The sequence below is a fragment of the Podarcis raffonei genome, chromosome Z, assembly GCF_027172205.1.
Source record: "Podarcis raffonei isolate rPodRaf1 chromosome Z, rPodRaf1.pri, whole genome shotgun sequence".
NCBI classification, from domain to species: Eukaryota; Metazoa; Chordata; class Lepidosauria; order Squamata; family Lacertidae; genus Podarcis; species Podarcis raffonei.
The window spans coordinates 31,718,107-31,735,115 of NC_070621.1; the positions used below are offsets into that span (position 1 = coordinate 31,718,107).

At 46.6% G+C, this 17,009-nt stretch overlaps 1 protein-coding gene across 1 annotated transcript; it reads right to left on the reverse strand.

The window, feature by feature from the left end:
• Positions 1 to 905: 905 nt before the first annotated feature.
• SPRY3 (sprouty RTK signaling antagonist 3) lies at positions 906 to 16,630 on the reverse strand. Its single transcript, XM_053374069.1, has 2 exons — positions 16,489 to 16,630; positions 906 to 6,494 (listed from the first exon to the last, which is right to left on the reverse strand). Exon 2 carries the CDS (start codon positions 6,445 to 6,447, stop codon positions 5,554 to 5,556), a length of 894 nt encoding a protein of 297 aa, XP_053230044.1. The 5' UTR covers positions 6,448 to 6,494; positions 16,489 to 16,630; the 3' UTR covers positions 906 to 5,553.
• Positions 16,631 to 17,009: the final 379 nt, after the last annotated feature.

The window sequence follows — 17,009 nt, forward strand, 5'->3', positions numbered from 1 at the left end:
CACATCCTGGAAAATTTCAGGCTGCATCCTTACAAGTTCGAGTCCAAAACTCTTGCACAACAAAGCTTCTTCCAGCCTCCTATGAAAATGGCCTTTTTTGTGGGAAATGCACAGAATAGTGGGCAATGGCACTTGCTATGTGCAATGTCACCTAACCTTCCCACAAACATATCAGACTGGATGGAAAGCTGGTATCAAATAACTTCCGCCAAAGAAATCAGGACAAATGAACGAGAAACAGGTTGCCTGAAAGAGACAGGGGTGTCTGTCTCTCTGACTTCACAGGTCCTGAGAGGTTTGAATTCTGTAGTCCTGGATACAAGAAGCTGCCTTATAAAAATGGTATATTATTGTTGTAAAGAAGCGTTATAAATTCCCCCGTGGGTATCAGGAATGCCTAGTCCAGTGTGCCTGAAGTAGTAGGAACTTTTCTCCTTGTATTAAAGGTAACTTCATTCTTACACCCCCCAAAAAGAGAGTGGTGGGTGCTTTACAGGGGTTGTACCCACAAGTGCCCACATCCCAAGTTACTGAGCTAGACATGTGTCAAGGAACTCAGCATCTCTAAAATGGCTATATGCAAAGTGGTTCCATCTAACTCAGTATTGTTCTCCAGCAGGGATGGGGAACCTGTGGCCCTCCAGGTGTTGTTGGACTACAATTCCCATCATCCTGACTATTGGCAAGGCTCTGGCTTGGTATGAACAGGAGTCAGAGACCAACAACATCTGGGCAGTTACAGGTTCCCCCTGCCCTCTCATAAGCTAGCCCCAGGGCTTCCTGCCACTGTCTGAGGTCCGACAGGGTCTTTTCAGTAGTGGCATTACACCTCCCACAAAGACTTGTAACAGGGCCTTTTCAGTAGTTGCACTACACCTTCCACAAAGACCAGAACAAGAAACGGATTCAAAATTAATATATATTTTATTGAATAGCTGCATTGAAGTGGTTTCGAACACCACCCATAGAATTTTTTTTTTCAAATTTCAGCATTGTTTCAGCAACAGCTTAATTAGATTTGCGAGAGAAAGAGAGGAAAAGAGGCACACAACTAAGAGCGTTATAATAAATACATTAAGATGCAATTTTTAATAACTTTAAAATAAACATTTCAAATAAATATTTTTTTTAATGGTAAAAGTGTGGTAAAAATATATCTATACACAATGAGATGGTAGATTATGAGCAGGTATTATGCTTTGTATGAGGTGAGGGGGAGGACACAATTTTAGAGGACACACTATACAAAATGCCTTTTTTTTTTTTACCCAACAGAGGGTGAGAGTGTCTTGAATCCCATAGTATTGTGGTCCTTTTGGATCTCAAATGCAAGGGGCCTTCTGGAGGAGGAAATAAACCTACTCAAAGCATCCTGACAAAGGGCAGGTGCTTTCAAACAGAGGATATAACCTTGTTGTAACAAGGGGTCAAGGGAGAAAGCAGGCAACATTACTTCAGGGAGTTGCATGGGCCCAGAGACCCAAAATATTCTTTTTTTGGCGGCTATGCAAACTAATGGGACCAAATACAATGCTGTTTCACCCTTGCAACAGAAACGGGAGCAGAAATTGCTGGTGTTCACTTATTAATCCCATATCCAGAACAGAAACCATTTTAACAAATACAATCAGTATTCACTGTCTTTGCTTTCAGTTTACTAGCCATACCTAACTGTTTGCGTCCCCCCATCACCACCTCCTATATATGCATTACATTTGCTTTGTATTGAAATGGATGACGTGGAATAACTAATGACAATGTGATTTACATAAGTTACTTAATTTCACCACAGTGGACAGCAAGACGATTAACACAGGTTTTGGTAGAAGAGGAACTGCAGTGCGGTGGAAACAGTGCTTCATACAATGAACACAGGGAGGAATGGAAAAAGGAGCCCCCTTACACCCCTAACTGTGACTAGTGCCTAGGCAGCAAGAGAGTCCATGGGTCTTTGAGAAGGACTCTACTGCTACACATGAGTGATTATTTAGACCTGACTGGGTCAGACAAGAACCATCTCTGTTGTTCTGCAGACCCTCCAAGTGTCCCTATTTTCTAGGGATGTCCCTGATTTAGAGAAGCCATCCCAATTTCTGATTTGATCCCGGAATGTCCCACTTTCCCTTGGGATGTCGCTATTTTCATCAGAGAAATGTAGGAGGGTATGGAGTTATCCGACCCCCCCAAGCCACCTGACGGCAATCATGTATAGGGAAGGTTTTTAACTGTTTTATTTTGGTTTTATATATGTTTGAAGCTGCCCAGAGTGGCTGGGCGCAACCCAGTAAGGTGTGTGGGGTATAAATAATAAAATTATCATTATGGAATGGGACGTCCCTATTTTCATTGGAGAAATGTTGGAGGGTATGTTGTTCTGACCTCTGCAAAAAACCATGCCCTGTTCTCACCCATTTTCGAAAAAGAAGCCACCCTTTTCCCAGGGTTCTTTTTTTTGGGGGGGGGATAGGGAAAAAGTTTTAGAAGGAAACAAAATAAGAGGCATTAATGCTTCCAAATCCACAAATAGGAGGCCACTATGATCAGAAGTGGCAACCAAGATTTGGACGAAAAACAGCCTCTGGCACTGTCCACATTCCACTTAACACAGTGCAAGAAACCCCTGGAAAGAAGCCTCTAAAGTACTCCAATAAACAAAGCAGCCCGAAACTGGCATAATGCACACAGCTTAAGAGAGTCCTTTGGCATTAGCAGAAATGTACCAAGAAGCCAGATCTTGTCTATGGCACCATTCATAGCAGGTTATCACAAGCCATCATAAATGTATGTCACTAACAATTGCACACTCAAAAATATAATCAAAGCAACTTCTAAAACAATGAGAAGAAATTGGCGGGGTGTTTTCTGTGGCCTACATGCTTGGGCACCCAACTTGCAGTGCCCTCAAAAGGAAGCAGCACCACACCCAACTCTAAAACCATTCCCTTTGGTGGGTCTAAGGCATGCCTGGACAATGTGGGATCATAGAAGGACAACTTAACCTAACAGTGGCTCAGTCACCATTCTTTGCTGGATTGCAGAACCCTGACTAACAGGCCACAGGTTTGCAATCTGAGCAGCAGAGAGCATGCTGAGCAGGCCTAGTTTGGCGTCTACCTATCATGCATTCATCTGGGATGGCAATGTGTGTGGGCCATTTTCATCTCCTTTTCACTCCCTAGGTCCAGGTCTGGTAACCTGAAGCCTAAGGATTAAATGTGGCCCTCCACACCTCTGTATATGGCCCTTGGGACCACATGCCCCTTGAATGATTTCGCTAGGCTGGAATGCGTCCTTGAACTATAATTAATGTCATTTGCTTGCCTAGACCAAGGATGGTGAGATGTCGTATGTAGCTTTTGCAGACTTGGAATCTACACAGATCAGCCACATCCACATGCCCCACCCACTTTTGCAGCTGAACCCACCACCACTGGTATGTGGCCCCCCAAAAGGTTGTCCAACATGGGAATGCAGCCTTCTTGCTGAAAAAGGTTTCTCATCCCCGCCTTGGTTAAACATTTACAAAACTAATATGAAAATAAGCAGAAGCAACATGCAAATTTAGGAACAAGAATGTGAACCAAAGGGTCTGAGTAACACACATTTTGTCACCACCACCCTCTCCCCACCCATTTTTTTATAAGGCCAGGGTGGGGAACCTGCTGCCCTCCATATCTTGTTGGATTCCAAGTCCCATTAACCCCCACCAGCACAGACTGTGGTCAAGGATGACAGATGTTTTAAGTCAATATCTAGGGAGTTGCAGGGGATCAGAGGGACTGCTCCTTTGACCACAGGAGACATGGGGTTGTACCTTACCAAGTTTTACTCAGAGTAGACCCATTAAAAGTAATGAACCCAAGGTAGTCATGTCCATTAATGGCAACAGCTTGCTCTATGTCAACAGTCCTATTCTCTACATAGGACTAGTCTTGGATATAACCCACAGGTTTACCTGCTACCTGAAAAGGTATATATAATGCTTTGAGCTATCACACCTTCTTCATACCTCATCAGATCAGCCATCCAGCCAGCAAAGTGCTATCTGCATTGACAGGCAGCACATCTTCCAAGTTCCACACAGGAGCCTTCCCAAGCCCTTCCTGGAGGTGCCAAGTATGGAACCTCCTGCACACAATGTCTGCTCCTTAGCTCCTGGGTCAGTCTCTCCTAAAAGTCATAGCATAAAACTTTCTGAGCCATACCTACATCATCCTTCTGTACTCAAGTGGAACCAAAGTGCTTTGGGTTAGGCAGGGAGGAGTCAATGACAAACATAACCCATTGCACTGCATATGTCCCGCCCTCTATTCAAATTGCAGGATATACCTAACTGACAGCTAAGGTTTTCAGGCAAAGGAAACCATAACTCTTTTCCCTTGAGCTTTTTTTAAAAACAACAACAACAACAACACCACTCACTGTTTCAAAGAGAAACTGTCGTGGGTGCTAAATTTTAAAATAATGATGATAATAATAATAATATACTTCTTGTACTCCGGCCATCTGACTGGGTTGAGAAGGCCTCTGCTCTTGAAGAGATGGGAGAAAGGATACATCAACCATAGAAGTGACTTTTGCCTGCAAGACCCAGAAATGCCTTGCAGTTTAAGATCAGCCAAAGGAGTCACTTCTGGCTTTAGACTCACAGTGACTGTCCATGGTATCTGGTACCAGATAAGCTTAGGAGGAAATGGAGATTGAGGGCTTGCTTTGTTTTAGGCTAGCAAGACTCTTTAAACTACCCCTTTGTTGCTACAGTGAATGATGATTCCAACTTTTGCCACCCCTACAAAAAGTAAAGAGGTTTTATCCTAAATTGGTGAACCAATCTTCCTTCCTTTCTTTTAAAAAAGACACATAAGCTTTTGGGCTTTCTCCTCCTTTTAGGGAGGCTATCAACCCTCAACAGTTTTGCATCTCCCCAGCCTAGAACTACTGAAGGTGCTCATCCCACACTTGGCCCAGCTACCTTGCATTTGCTACAGTTTTGCTAGCCTCTCCCCCATCTGCAAATTGTGCATGGCAGAAGGAGCAGAATACAAGCCATTAGGGATGGGTACCATAAGTGAAAAAATAATGGGATTTGTTTTTTGTTTTGTTTTTACAATAGACTGTTTCTCAGGCTATCATAGTGCTTGGGTGAAATACCCTTTTCCTTTCTGGTTTTGTTTTGTTTTTAAAACCCACCACAGGAGAGCAACTCATAAGGCATTCTGGAGGTCAGAATCCTGAGCCATCCTATAGCAAAACTACACCCTCCCCCCCCCCATCCACCACCACCAACCATGCTGATTTAGTGCATGCCTCAGCTTCCCACTCTACTTGTCCAATGTTGAGGACATATTAAAAGCCCTAGAGCCTAATCTTGCTCACAGGGACAATTTATATCTATCACGGAACAAGCTCCAAAGGGAGCTTGCATAGCTGGCTGGCTATTCCATCACTGCTTTGTTCCCAAGCTGTAAGATTCCAGCAGGGGAACCTGAAGGAACAACACAATGATGAAGAACAGCCGGGTGTCCCCCCCCCCCGCCCACTTCCTGTGGGAAGTTATACTGGCTTGTCCAAAGTCTTAGGGAGAGTGGCTCCACTGGTTGTGGTGGAGATCTTCCTGCAGACAGTATTGGTGTGGTTCTGGCAGCGACAACCAGGCCGCTTAAAGGCATCGTAGCCCCACTGGCAAAGTTTGAGGCACCCCAAGGTGGGAAAGTAACAGCACAGGCAGGGCATGAACAAAGAGAGGAAACTCATGGCAGCCCAGCGGGCACAGCAGGATCCCGGGCCACAAGAGCAGGGGTCATCGGCACAGGTGTCCTCATCATCTGAGGAGCAGTGGTAGAAAATGCCCTTGACACAGCAGAGGCAAGTCCCATAGTCAATGAGGTTCTCTGGTGAGCAGAAGCAGCGCTTGTTGCAAAGCCAGCAAGAGGGCAAGCTGCGTGTCGCCATGCAGCGGGCACACTTGCAGCGGCCGCATTCCTCGCAGATGAAGAGGTGGCCAGCATGGGCGACACGAGGCTTCTCAGATGTCCCCTTCTGCAGCTCCTCAGGCTTTGGGTCGCCTGCTTGGGGCTGATTCCGGACAAGCGAGTGCCTAGAGTGCGATGGTGTGATGAGCCTCTGCTCTGAGGCTGTGGTGCTGTGGGAGATGGAGCTGGCAGTGCTGGAATGGCTCAGAGGCTGCTGGAGGGGTGGCTGGCCAGGCTGAAGGTCCTGGATGGTGGTGGGCACCAGGCGTTCCTGAGCCACCTCCTGCTTGTGGGCTGCTTGCGACTGGGATGGAGTGGAGGGAGATTGCTTGGATGAGGCAGGTCTCTCCACGTAGTCATTGGTGGCACGGATGGCACAAATCTGGTCGATGGAAAGGACTTGCTGGAAATCCTCAGGCGCTGAAGCCATGGTGTCTTCAGAGCTGCGCTCAGTGGTGCTGGCCGGAAAGGGCATTCTGGGGAAGGATGAAGGCTCCAGTCAGCAGGGAACATCAGAAGATCCTGCAGGAGAAGAAACAAAAAGCAAAGGGGGGGAAAAGTCCACCCCACTGTTAAATCACAACAGTAAAAGACCAATCGAGACATTTTGCTGGGGCAGAGGAGAAATTGAGACATCCTTGCTCTAGCAGCCTTTCTCAACTTTTGGTCCCCAAATGTTGTTAGACTGTCACATGGAAGATGGAGCAAGCTTGATTTCTCCTGCTGTGAAGATAGGACCTGAACCAATGGATTCAAGTTACAAGAAATTCTGACTAAACATCAGGGAGAACTTTCTGACAGTAAGAGCTGTTTGAATGGACTTCCCAAGGAGGTTGTAGACTCTCCTACATTGAAGGTTTTAAAGCAGAGGTTGGATGTTCATCTGTCAGGGATGCTTTAGCTGAGATTCCTACATTGCAGGAGATTGAACTAGATGGTGCTTGGAGGCCCTTCTGACTCTGCAATTTTATGATTCATCCCTGACCACTGGGTCCAGCTAGCTAGGTATGGTAAGAGTCATAGTCCAGCCATATTTGGCAGCCCAACGTTGAGAAACGCTGTGTCTGGCTGATAGTCTTGGATCAGGAACTTTTATGGAGGGAGGGGTGGGACATGCATCTCTTGCAGTGGGCTGGAACTACCAATTAAAAAACAGCAAGGCACAGCTGGTACTCATGAAGAAATATTGTGCCTATTAACACACATCAGGCAATTCATTTTTTAAGCATTGCTATCACAGAATGTTGGGAGCCTCTGGACATCTTGTGGCTTAAAATTGCAACCCTCCCTTTCAGGCAAGGTGGCACCTGGCTTGTACAAGGCAAGGTGATTCATCTGCTACTTTGTGCACAGTGGGACTGGGTACTCTTTCCTTTACATGCCCATACAGCAGGTATGGGGAACTTTGGACCCTCCAGATGCTGCTGAACTGCAACTCCTAACAGCCACAGTCAGCATGGCCATTGATCAGGGATGATGAGTGTTGCAGTCCAGTAGCATCTGGAGGCTCCTCATTCCATCCACAGAGCAATGCCAACCTTCTCACAGTGTAGGAGACCCAGCCCATATCCCTACCATCATTTAATTCAGATTGACCCTTTCCAGAGAAAATCTGGCAAGGTTGGTGGGGGGGAGGAAGTTGCCCACAACCCCATCTGCAATATCTCAACAACCCATCTGCAAACCAAGCCCATGCTAGAAGTGCCCTAGAATCCCCAGAAGACAGGGAGGGGGAGGGAGATTGAGAAAAAGTTATTCAGTATGGGGCAATAGACGGCTACTCAAACTAGGGTCCAGAACACCAAGGCTAGTAGAAGAAGAAAAATATCAATTTGGTTAATTTTTAATGCAAGCCCACCTAAAAGCCACACTTTCTGAAGTCATACTGGAACTGAAATGCAGCCATCCTTCAAAATTAACACTTCTCTGAATTTTGCACTGCAGTTCTCAGACCAAAATACACACATTAAGGGACAGTGTGCATAATAATGCAAGAACTGGTAACAATATAGTACAACAACACAACATTAGGATAAGTGGCTTGCAAAAATGTGTACAGCTGGCAAAATTACATATAAAAGTGTTATATTCAGAGAGAGGGAGAGGGAGAGAGAGAGAGAGAGAGAGAGAGAGAGAAGGACGAGGGTGAATTTTCAGGACTTTTAAAAAGCATGTCACAGGTTCATGCAGAAATTTGGAGAACTGAACTTATGACTAGGAAAATGAGAAATGAATAGAGTCATCCATCCCTACCCTAGGCTCTCAGGAGCCAAGACAAAATCATTGTAGGGGGCTATTTATGCTTTAAGCCAAAAAGTCCCACACTGGCTATTCTTCCCTACAATTTTAGGAGTCTCTCCCTCCTTAGAGGAGGAGACTGGTCTTTCCCCCCCATTTTTAAGGTCAGCAAACTAGTCTCTATATAGGCAAGTGAGTCAATGAAGCCAGAGAAGCTGGTAACAAATGCTGCCTGAGCAGGATGAAATGAGGAAAAGAGCAGTGGGAAGATTGATTTTTGTTAGCCAGGTCGACCTTGAAGAAGAGTGAAGATCAAGAGCCATCTTCCTTTGATTGCTAAAAGCCAGCACTACGTTGGGTGTTCCTCCTGCCAAAGGGGAAAAAAACAGCTAGCCCAGATTCATTTAAAGCAAAGTTGAGCTTCCAGGCAAGGCAAGATGAGCTTGGAAACAGTTGTAGGATTAGGTTGGGGGAGTGGGGGGTGGCAGGTGCAAAGAGAAGAGGGACCAGAGCTTTCTTCGAATCAGGCCCATGTGTCATAATGTGTCTTCAGCAACTGAGCATGTGCAGAAGGCGGCTTCTTCTTCTTTTTACCAGAGTAAACACAGGAACTTTAAATACACAGGTACCTTAAATATAGAATACAGGAGAAGAAATGGTAATGACTTCCAGATTTACCATGCATTTAACGCACATGGCTTCCCCTGAATAATCCTGGGGACTGTAATTTGTTAAGGGTGCTGGGAATTGTAACTCTGTGAGGGGTGAACTACAGCTTCCAATATTCTTTGGGGATGCCAGGTGCTTCAAATGTGCTCTAAATGTATGGTGTGCATGTAACCATGCCCAAAAAGTTTGGAAGCCAGAGTACACAACTCAAAATCACCCAGGAGGCTCATTACCTACCAAGTGAAGGGTGCTACCTCACCAACAACATGTGCTTTATGTTTTCAGCTCAGCATTTTCTTTGCAACACATTCTCCATTAGGAAGCCAACCATCAGGGGTCAGCATTATTGGGTATCCATCAAAGCCCACTCACACAATTCCCTGGGCCTCCTGGCTACTGCTCCTTGTGGTTTCTGCCTGTTCACTCCCTTTCGCCAAACAAGCAAGCAGTGGGAAGAGTAAAGAGCACATACCTTGGTTCACTCCTGCTGGAAAATGGTACAATCGCTGACCACAGAGAGTGGCAACAAGTGGATAATAGCGTCTATGGTGAGGTGTGAACTCAGAGAGGGGGAACCCACGGCAAAGGACCATTTTCTTTAACAGCATCTTTTCTTTCCCTACATTCAATCTTTCTACACCCTCATTTCTCCCCTCCCCTTTTCTTCTTTTTCTTCTTCTTCTCCATTTCCGTTCCTTTCACACACACGCAACACCCGGCCCCCCCCTCATGCTCACCAAGTTTGGCAGGCAAAGAGCACAAGGCTTTCACTCTTCAAGAAATTCATGGCAGTAAAGCTCCTGGATGCAGCTGGGTGATGCAGCATGGCTGGCTGGCTGGCCGCAAGAGGCTGAGAAAAGCAATACCAGCTCCATCATGCATCTCTAAGTCCAGGGAGGAGGAGATGCCATGATGTGAGTTTCCTGGAAGACGTTGAGTTGTAAATATTTCCTATGCAAATTGAGGCATTTTGCTTCGGGGTGTGTGTGTGTGTGTGAATTCTGCTGGCCTGGAGTGTGATCTATTTTAGCATGCTTTTATTTTACTTGTATTTAGGAAACCAGAGTTTAAAGCTCTGAATTTGCCAAGCTTGCCTAATATTGCTTTTGCAATTGGCACCCATTAATTGTTGCTTATGAACATGTGAAATGGAAATTTTTCTATGGAAAAACAGTGCACTGGGAAATTTTCTACCACTGGATACAGCAACATTGTCTCGTTCCCCATACCATTATACATCACTCTTCTCATGATTGTTCAGGAAAGAGCTGCAAGCATTCGGTATGTAGAGTTTATCTGTTGAACTATAAACAGACAAGGAGAGAGCCATAGTTACCTGCAGGGCTCTGCTGAAGTACACCCCCATTCTGGATGGTGGTGGAAGCATCTCAGTGCCAGAGCAGCCCTCCTCAACCTGGTACCCTCCAGATGTTTTGGATTACCACTCCCATTGTCCTTAACCATTGATCAGGCTGCCTCTGGCCAATGAGGGATGTAGTCCAACAATATCTGGAAGGCTTCCATGTTGAGGAAAGTTTTGCTAATGCATAGAAGCTAAAACAGGCATTGCACAAAGGGCAAGGTCCTCCTTGTGCAAAGGAAAAGGGTTATCTCTATGCATATTGGGGAATTTGCATGGCTTTGTTCCTGCTTGCAAAACCCAGCATGTTTTTACCTATTCCTCCAATGGAGGATTTGCCCCACTTTCACAATGCTGACATGGATCTTTTCTTAAATCAGCTTCCCATGCAAGATTAAAAATCTACATTGACTACTACAGAGTGCATACTATTTCTTTTCTGTATTCTGCCTCATGTTGACAAGCTGCATTAAGTACTGCTAGCTGGCAGAGAGGGGAGAAAGAGGCACATGTAAACTCTTGTGTGAAGACTGCAAATCTAATACCCTCTTACCTGGGAGTCAGTGCCCCCTATGGTACTTCAGAGAAGGCATGTATAGGACTGTATTGTTAGCATGAGATGCAATCCAGCAGAAAGGCACAGTGAAGAGGAAGCTAAGCTAAATGGGTAGCTAAACTAAGCCCTGTCTCTGGCACAAGTATGAACTTCGGATCAGGTGCTTCAGAGAGTGAGTTGGTGCAGTGGTTAGAGTTTTAGTCTAGGACCTGAGAGACCAGAGTTCAAATTCTCATTGAGTCATGAAGCCCACTGGGTGACATTGGGCCAGTCACTGTTCTCTCAGCCTACCCCACAGGGTTGTTGTGGAGATAACATGGGAAGGAGGGAGAACCATGTATGCTGCCATGTATGCTGCCTTGAACGCCTTAGAGGAAAGGTGGGATATAAACCACCTTTGTGTAACAACCACAACCATCACAGTGAAATGAGCTCAGAGCAATACAGCCAGCAAGGGCAGGCTTGCCTGACTTGGAACCTCACAGCCCCTCTTCTGGGCCAGAAGTGCAATGCCTGAGCTGGTTGACAACCAATCTTATCAACCAGGATCCCCCCCCCAAAGCTGTCTTTCTATATAGATGCAAGTAAAATCTCCCGTTCATCTGGGTTGGTCAGACATATTGATAACTCTCCAAGTAGCCTAACTCAACAGGCAATTGCAAGGATGGTTGTTGTTTTCTTAGCTGAAAAGCTGTTTGTTGGGCATGGGTTCAATGCCACAACTTTGAACCAATAAGCACCATTCTGTAGTCCTGCAAATTTACACTGCCCAATTTGAAACTTTGAACAGGATGCACAGACAGGACTCATCAGATTGGGTAGCCTGAGAATCTTCATTTTTTTGTTAAGCAATGAAACACACAGTGCTTCTAGTCCTTAAGACCACCAAGGGAGGTTTGAATGCACAATTTCAGCTTCTCTCAGCATAGAATTTCAGCCACCAATGTGCAGATGGCCCACCTGAGTGGTAGAGGCCATGCTTTTCACACAGCAGGTACCTGATTCCACCCCCCAGCATCTCCAGATACAGAAGGGGAAGGTCCTCAAAGCCACTGCCCATCAGTGAAGATGATACTGAACGAGATGGATCAATGGTCTGGCTCCGTATAAGGCAACATCTTAAATTTCCAGAAGCACAACCTTTCTGTAAAAGCTATTATTCACATGCTAGCCTAGTTGAGCCCAAATTTTGACCGGACAACCTTTAGGACCCAGCAAGATTCTCCAGCACCAAACAGGATTGATGGAGGGAGGGGAGGGAGGGAGAAGATGAAGAAGAGAGAAAAGAGGATTGAATGACAATAAATTGTTTGCCATTCCGGATGCGATGAATCCAATCCAGCCGGCAGGAGGGACTGAAATAGATACTGCAGTGAAGGGAAAAGGGGAGAGAGGCAGAGAGGGTGAATAGAAAGGAGTTGGCAGCCACAGCAGCTGAGTGGGGAAGCCACACTACAGAGCAAGCCATTGAAAAAGGATGGCAAAGCAGCGCCTGACAGACAAGAGGAGCTAATGACCCCCTTCGCTCTTCGGCAGAAGGCAAGTCACACCTCTGCCAACCAGCTATCATGATTCCCCGACACCAAAGTGATGAAGCAAGGTGGAAAGCAAGTTTAAGTGTGGCCCTCCCAATTTACAAAAAAAAGGCTTCACTTGAGCCATGACTCAACTCGGGGACCTATTTCCTCCTTTGCCACCCCACAGAGCACCTGGACACTTTAAAGAAGAAGAAAGTGCTTCTGACTGTACTCCCCATCATTTCTTGTGATGCTCAGCCCAACACACCCACAAGATATTGCACAGAAGGGCACACAGCGTGCAGTTTCATGGCAGGCTTAGTAAATCCTTGTGCAGCCTTGATTTTTACAAACCGAAGCAATGAGTGCAGACACTGGAGCAGCCATTTCATATGCTACCCAAATACTGTCCAGCAAAGATGATTTGTTGGCTGGGCTGCAATTTTGATTTAGCCCTAGGTTAGATTTTCTCACCCTAATATTAGTCCCCACAGATCTATGGGGCAGCTGGAAACTGACAATTCATTGTTCCTACACAGAGCAGGAGAAGGGGAGAGAAAGTGATCATTTCCCCAACTGTTAACCCCAAAAACTGAAATCATCCAGGCAACTATTTATCCCATCCCAGTTTTTCATGAAGACTACTATTACCTGGTTACCTTATCATTAGAAACAAATGAATAAGCAGGTAATCTTCTATGCCAGTGGAAGAGTTGGTCCAAGAAGAAGATATGCACTTTTGATTTACACAAAATGCTTCTATTTAGGCAGAACTGATAAGCAGTTTGTTTGTTTTCTTCCTGAAACGGGGAGATTGACATGGATTTGAGTGTGAATATTCTGATACAGACAGGTTGGAGCCTGCACATAAAGCATTTCCTTCCATTCAAGCACACAAGCCACATGCATGCATATATATAATTGTTCTCCTTATTCAACTCTATTCAACAAGATAGCCCTGCTTTATCCCAGGAGCATCTTTTCCAGCAGCAACCTGGTCCCATCCAGGAGGGTGTGGCCTAATTAAAAAAGAATTTGGATTTTTAAAACAATACTGATCTCTCTTGTGTGGGGTGGATGCCTGTGTACCACAGGGCTAAATAATGCTAGTTGCAGCTTCAGAAGTCCTCAATGAAATCCTTGCCTCAGTCACAAACTCACAAGTGCTGCAATCTTATCCCAAAAGCAGCCCCCAGTGAACATAGGAAAACTTACTCCTGGGCTCGCCTGCACTGAAGGTTCCTTGGAACCACCACATCCCAGCCTCAGCCCCCCACCTGCCATAGGGAGTAATGCTACCTGCCTACCTTGCAAAGCTTTGCAAGGATTTCTCAGTGCCATGCCTGCAAAGCAATTTTAGCACCTGCAATATGCAATACAAATGCTATGTAGTTAAGGCATTATTAATGGGCAGCAACTCTATCAAGCTGCTGTAATGGCAAAGGAGTTAAGGAGTAAAAGATCTTTCAGTAACTGGAAGCCTTTTGGCTAGCTAGAAATAACCAGCCTGCCTACCCTCTCACCCCAATTAAGGAGGCATGCCAATTTCCTTGCTTAATTTCTTTTATTATTTTCCAACACATCCCTCGCCCATGGAATTTAAATTATCCAGGTGTGTTACTGCTAACAAGTTCCCCTTTGCCTCATCAAGCATTCTTGCATCCTTTCATCACCACCTTTGATGGTTCAATCCCTCCTCCCCCAGCCCCAGTACTGAATCTCTCCCTCCAGTCCATCAGCCCCCTTTCAGGTTTTGCTTCCCAGCTGCCTGTAGGAGTTAGGAACACAGGAGGATGCCTTCTACAACTGGTCCACCTATCTCTGTACTGTCCACACTGGCAAGCAGCAGCACTGCCTGAAGATGCTGGGGATTGAATATGGGGCATTCTGCATTCAAAGCATGTGCTCTGCTATTGAATGAGTTCAGCCCTTTCCCTAAATGAGTTCACGATCTCCTTAAAAAAAAAAAAAGAACAAGGAAAGCCCCACATCTACACCTTTTACCAGATCACATGTCACTTGCTGCAGCTGGCAGCTATAATCAGATATGCTGTTTGATACCATGCATCTCCAACCCTAATTATCCCTCAAATCCTACTCTAGCTACAATGGACATAATAAACATCACACACCTGTCATCCCCTGCCCCCCCAAAAAAACCTGTTCTCCCTTCTCTGGCACATCTAACACCTCCCCAAGTTTATGTTTTCTGGATATGAACCCTCCATCACTCCTGCAAATAATTTAAAAAGGCAGCATTGCTGACCAGACCAAGGAGTCCCTCGTTCAAACATTCCCTTTCTAGTAGTTGCTAGCCAACACAGCTTGAAGGCTTTTAAGCTTCTAAGAGGCAAGGACCCTTCCATTTGTGGTTTGCCTCAATCATTTGATTTTCAGAGGTATACTGCTTCTGAACTTGGAGGTTTCACCTAGCTACCACAGTGAATAGCCGTGGAGACTTCTATCACCCATGACTTTGCCCAACCCTTTAACACATGCACACACATATATAAATGGCTATTTTTGAGCACTTTCACCAAAGGTGAATCTGCCAAACTAATCTGGGGGAAATGAAGGCATGGCAAAGACTATTATTAGGTGAGCAAGGATTTTGTTATGCAATATACAGCAGTTTTGGGTTGAAGGTAGGTGGGAATCGACTGCACAATTTTCAGCAGGTCTGCAAGGATTTTCAACTCCTAATATTTACCCAACAATAAGTGAACCTGAACAATAGAGGGGGTGAACCCTCTTGGGGGGCGGTAGTATTTTGCTAAACACTTATTTTTAGCCTCAGTGTTCCTCACCTGTGAAATAGGAGCATTAAACCAGATCCTGGTGCAGATCCTGTGTTAACTCAGATGTAGATTTGCAATGTGTGAATCATGGGTGCAGGAGATAAATGGCTTCCCCACACACCTTTTTGCGTATGGCTCCCACACCCCCTTGTCACAATTTTGTAGGTACCTCTGGTTGGTGGACCTCAGTAGTCTAACAAAAATACATTAGTAGATCCCACAATCCTGAAGCCTCAACAACTCCATACTCTTTCTAAATATACCTTAATATACTGTGGTGGAGAGGGGGGGGGATGAACAGGATAGGCAGTTCCGAAGCCCCATTAAGCCGAGCAAGCAGGAGTTCCCCCCAACCAGCACATTTTGGCTTACCGAAGTGAAGCAATACACATTTACCCTCTAAAGAGGGGGTTGCGTCCAGAGTCTGAAATTACCTACCACTGCCCCCCGTTAACTAATTATTAATCGTGTTAACGTTATCAATTATTTTATCCCGGGAGGGAACCGAGCCCCTCCAGTCGAGAGAAGCCGCTTTTCTAAAAGTGGCAGTTCTGCGGGCACGTCAGGTTTGCTCCATCACATAAGAAGAAGCTGTTCCGAGACAGCACTCTATCGCCGACCCCTGCATCAAAGAGCGACCCCGCCCAGCCACCGAATAGATCGTCCAGAGATACATACAAGCAACTCTACCCACCCCGCATTCACAAAGAGACCCCTTCCAACAACTGAAATATCTTCTCATGTTTTTACTGGCTAGGTACCTCCTGCCTCGCCCCATTCCATCCCCGCCAGGCTCCCCTCAAAGCGTGCCCAGGGCGATCCCCCAGGCCAGGCAGGAAGAAACGATCCGGCGGCTGCCCGATTATGGGTCAGAGCGCCGTCGAGTCCCGCCTAGGCAGGAGCCCGGCGCCACGCTGCTGCCTTAAGCAACTCTTCGCTTCGGGAAGCTGCTGCTGCTGCTGCTGCTGCCGCCGTTTCTTGAAGAGACAAGAGAGGAACACCCGCCGCTCCTCCAGCAGCAAAGCTGATGGATCTGAACAGGGGCCGCGACTGTCAGCCAGCGCGACCCATGCTCGCCCCACAGCCGCTGCTCAACCTTCCTGATGAGGAACTCTATTGAACGCGAAAGCTCTCGCGTCAGGCAAGAAGGGAAAAGCGACGCTCCCTCCCAACACCTGGAGGAACGCGGAGCATCCCTCGCCGCCACCACCAGCACCCCGTGTAAAAAACAGAGGACCTCTCCGTAGCGCAGGTGCTGAGGGTAAGAAAGAGATTGCAAGTTGCGCCGGCACTCCCTTGGTACCGATAAACCCTTCGGAGTAGGACGCGGAAGAAGGTTGGATGGCTCCATCCATCCATCCCTTCCGCGGGCACTCACCTCGAATGGGATGCAAGAGCTGTTATCAGATGCGCTCCCGCGGACTCCATCCAAGGGACGCCCTGGGGAGAAGCCGCGTCCGTGGTTTTAAGTACAGTCGCCGGGAGAGCGACCGGAGCCGTTCCGGATGAAACAAGGCAAAACCCCGCCTTCGGGGCGGGGCGAGTCTCCGAAGGGGCGGGCTCTGGTTACAGCGCGTGGAGCTGTTTTTGTGAATGTAGCCGCTCTAGCCTGCGCGCTTGTGAATGGAGGGAGCAGGAGGGGCGGGGCGTGTTTTTAGCTCCTCCCCCTGTTCTCCCCCCCACCTTCCCTGCTCTTCCTTTCCCGTAGCTCTTAATGCTACCCAAGTGGCGTCATCCAATTGAAATGGAATCGGCCCATTAGACGTCCCTAAAGGGATCTCGCTGCTGCTCGCCCGCTGATTCCAACCAGCCTTGCAGCAGAGAGTGAAAGAGAGGCGGTGGAGGAAGCAGCTTCAAGAGCTCAAACCAACCTCTCTACAACCCCGAAATCCAGAAGCT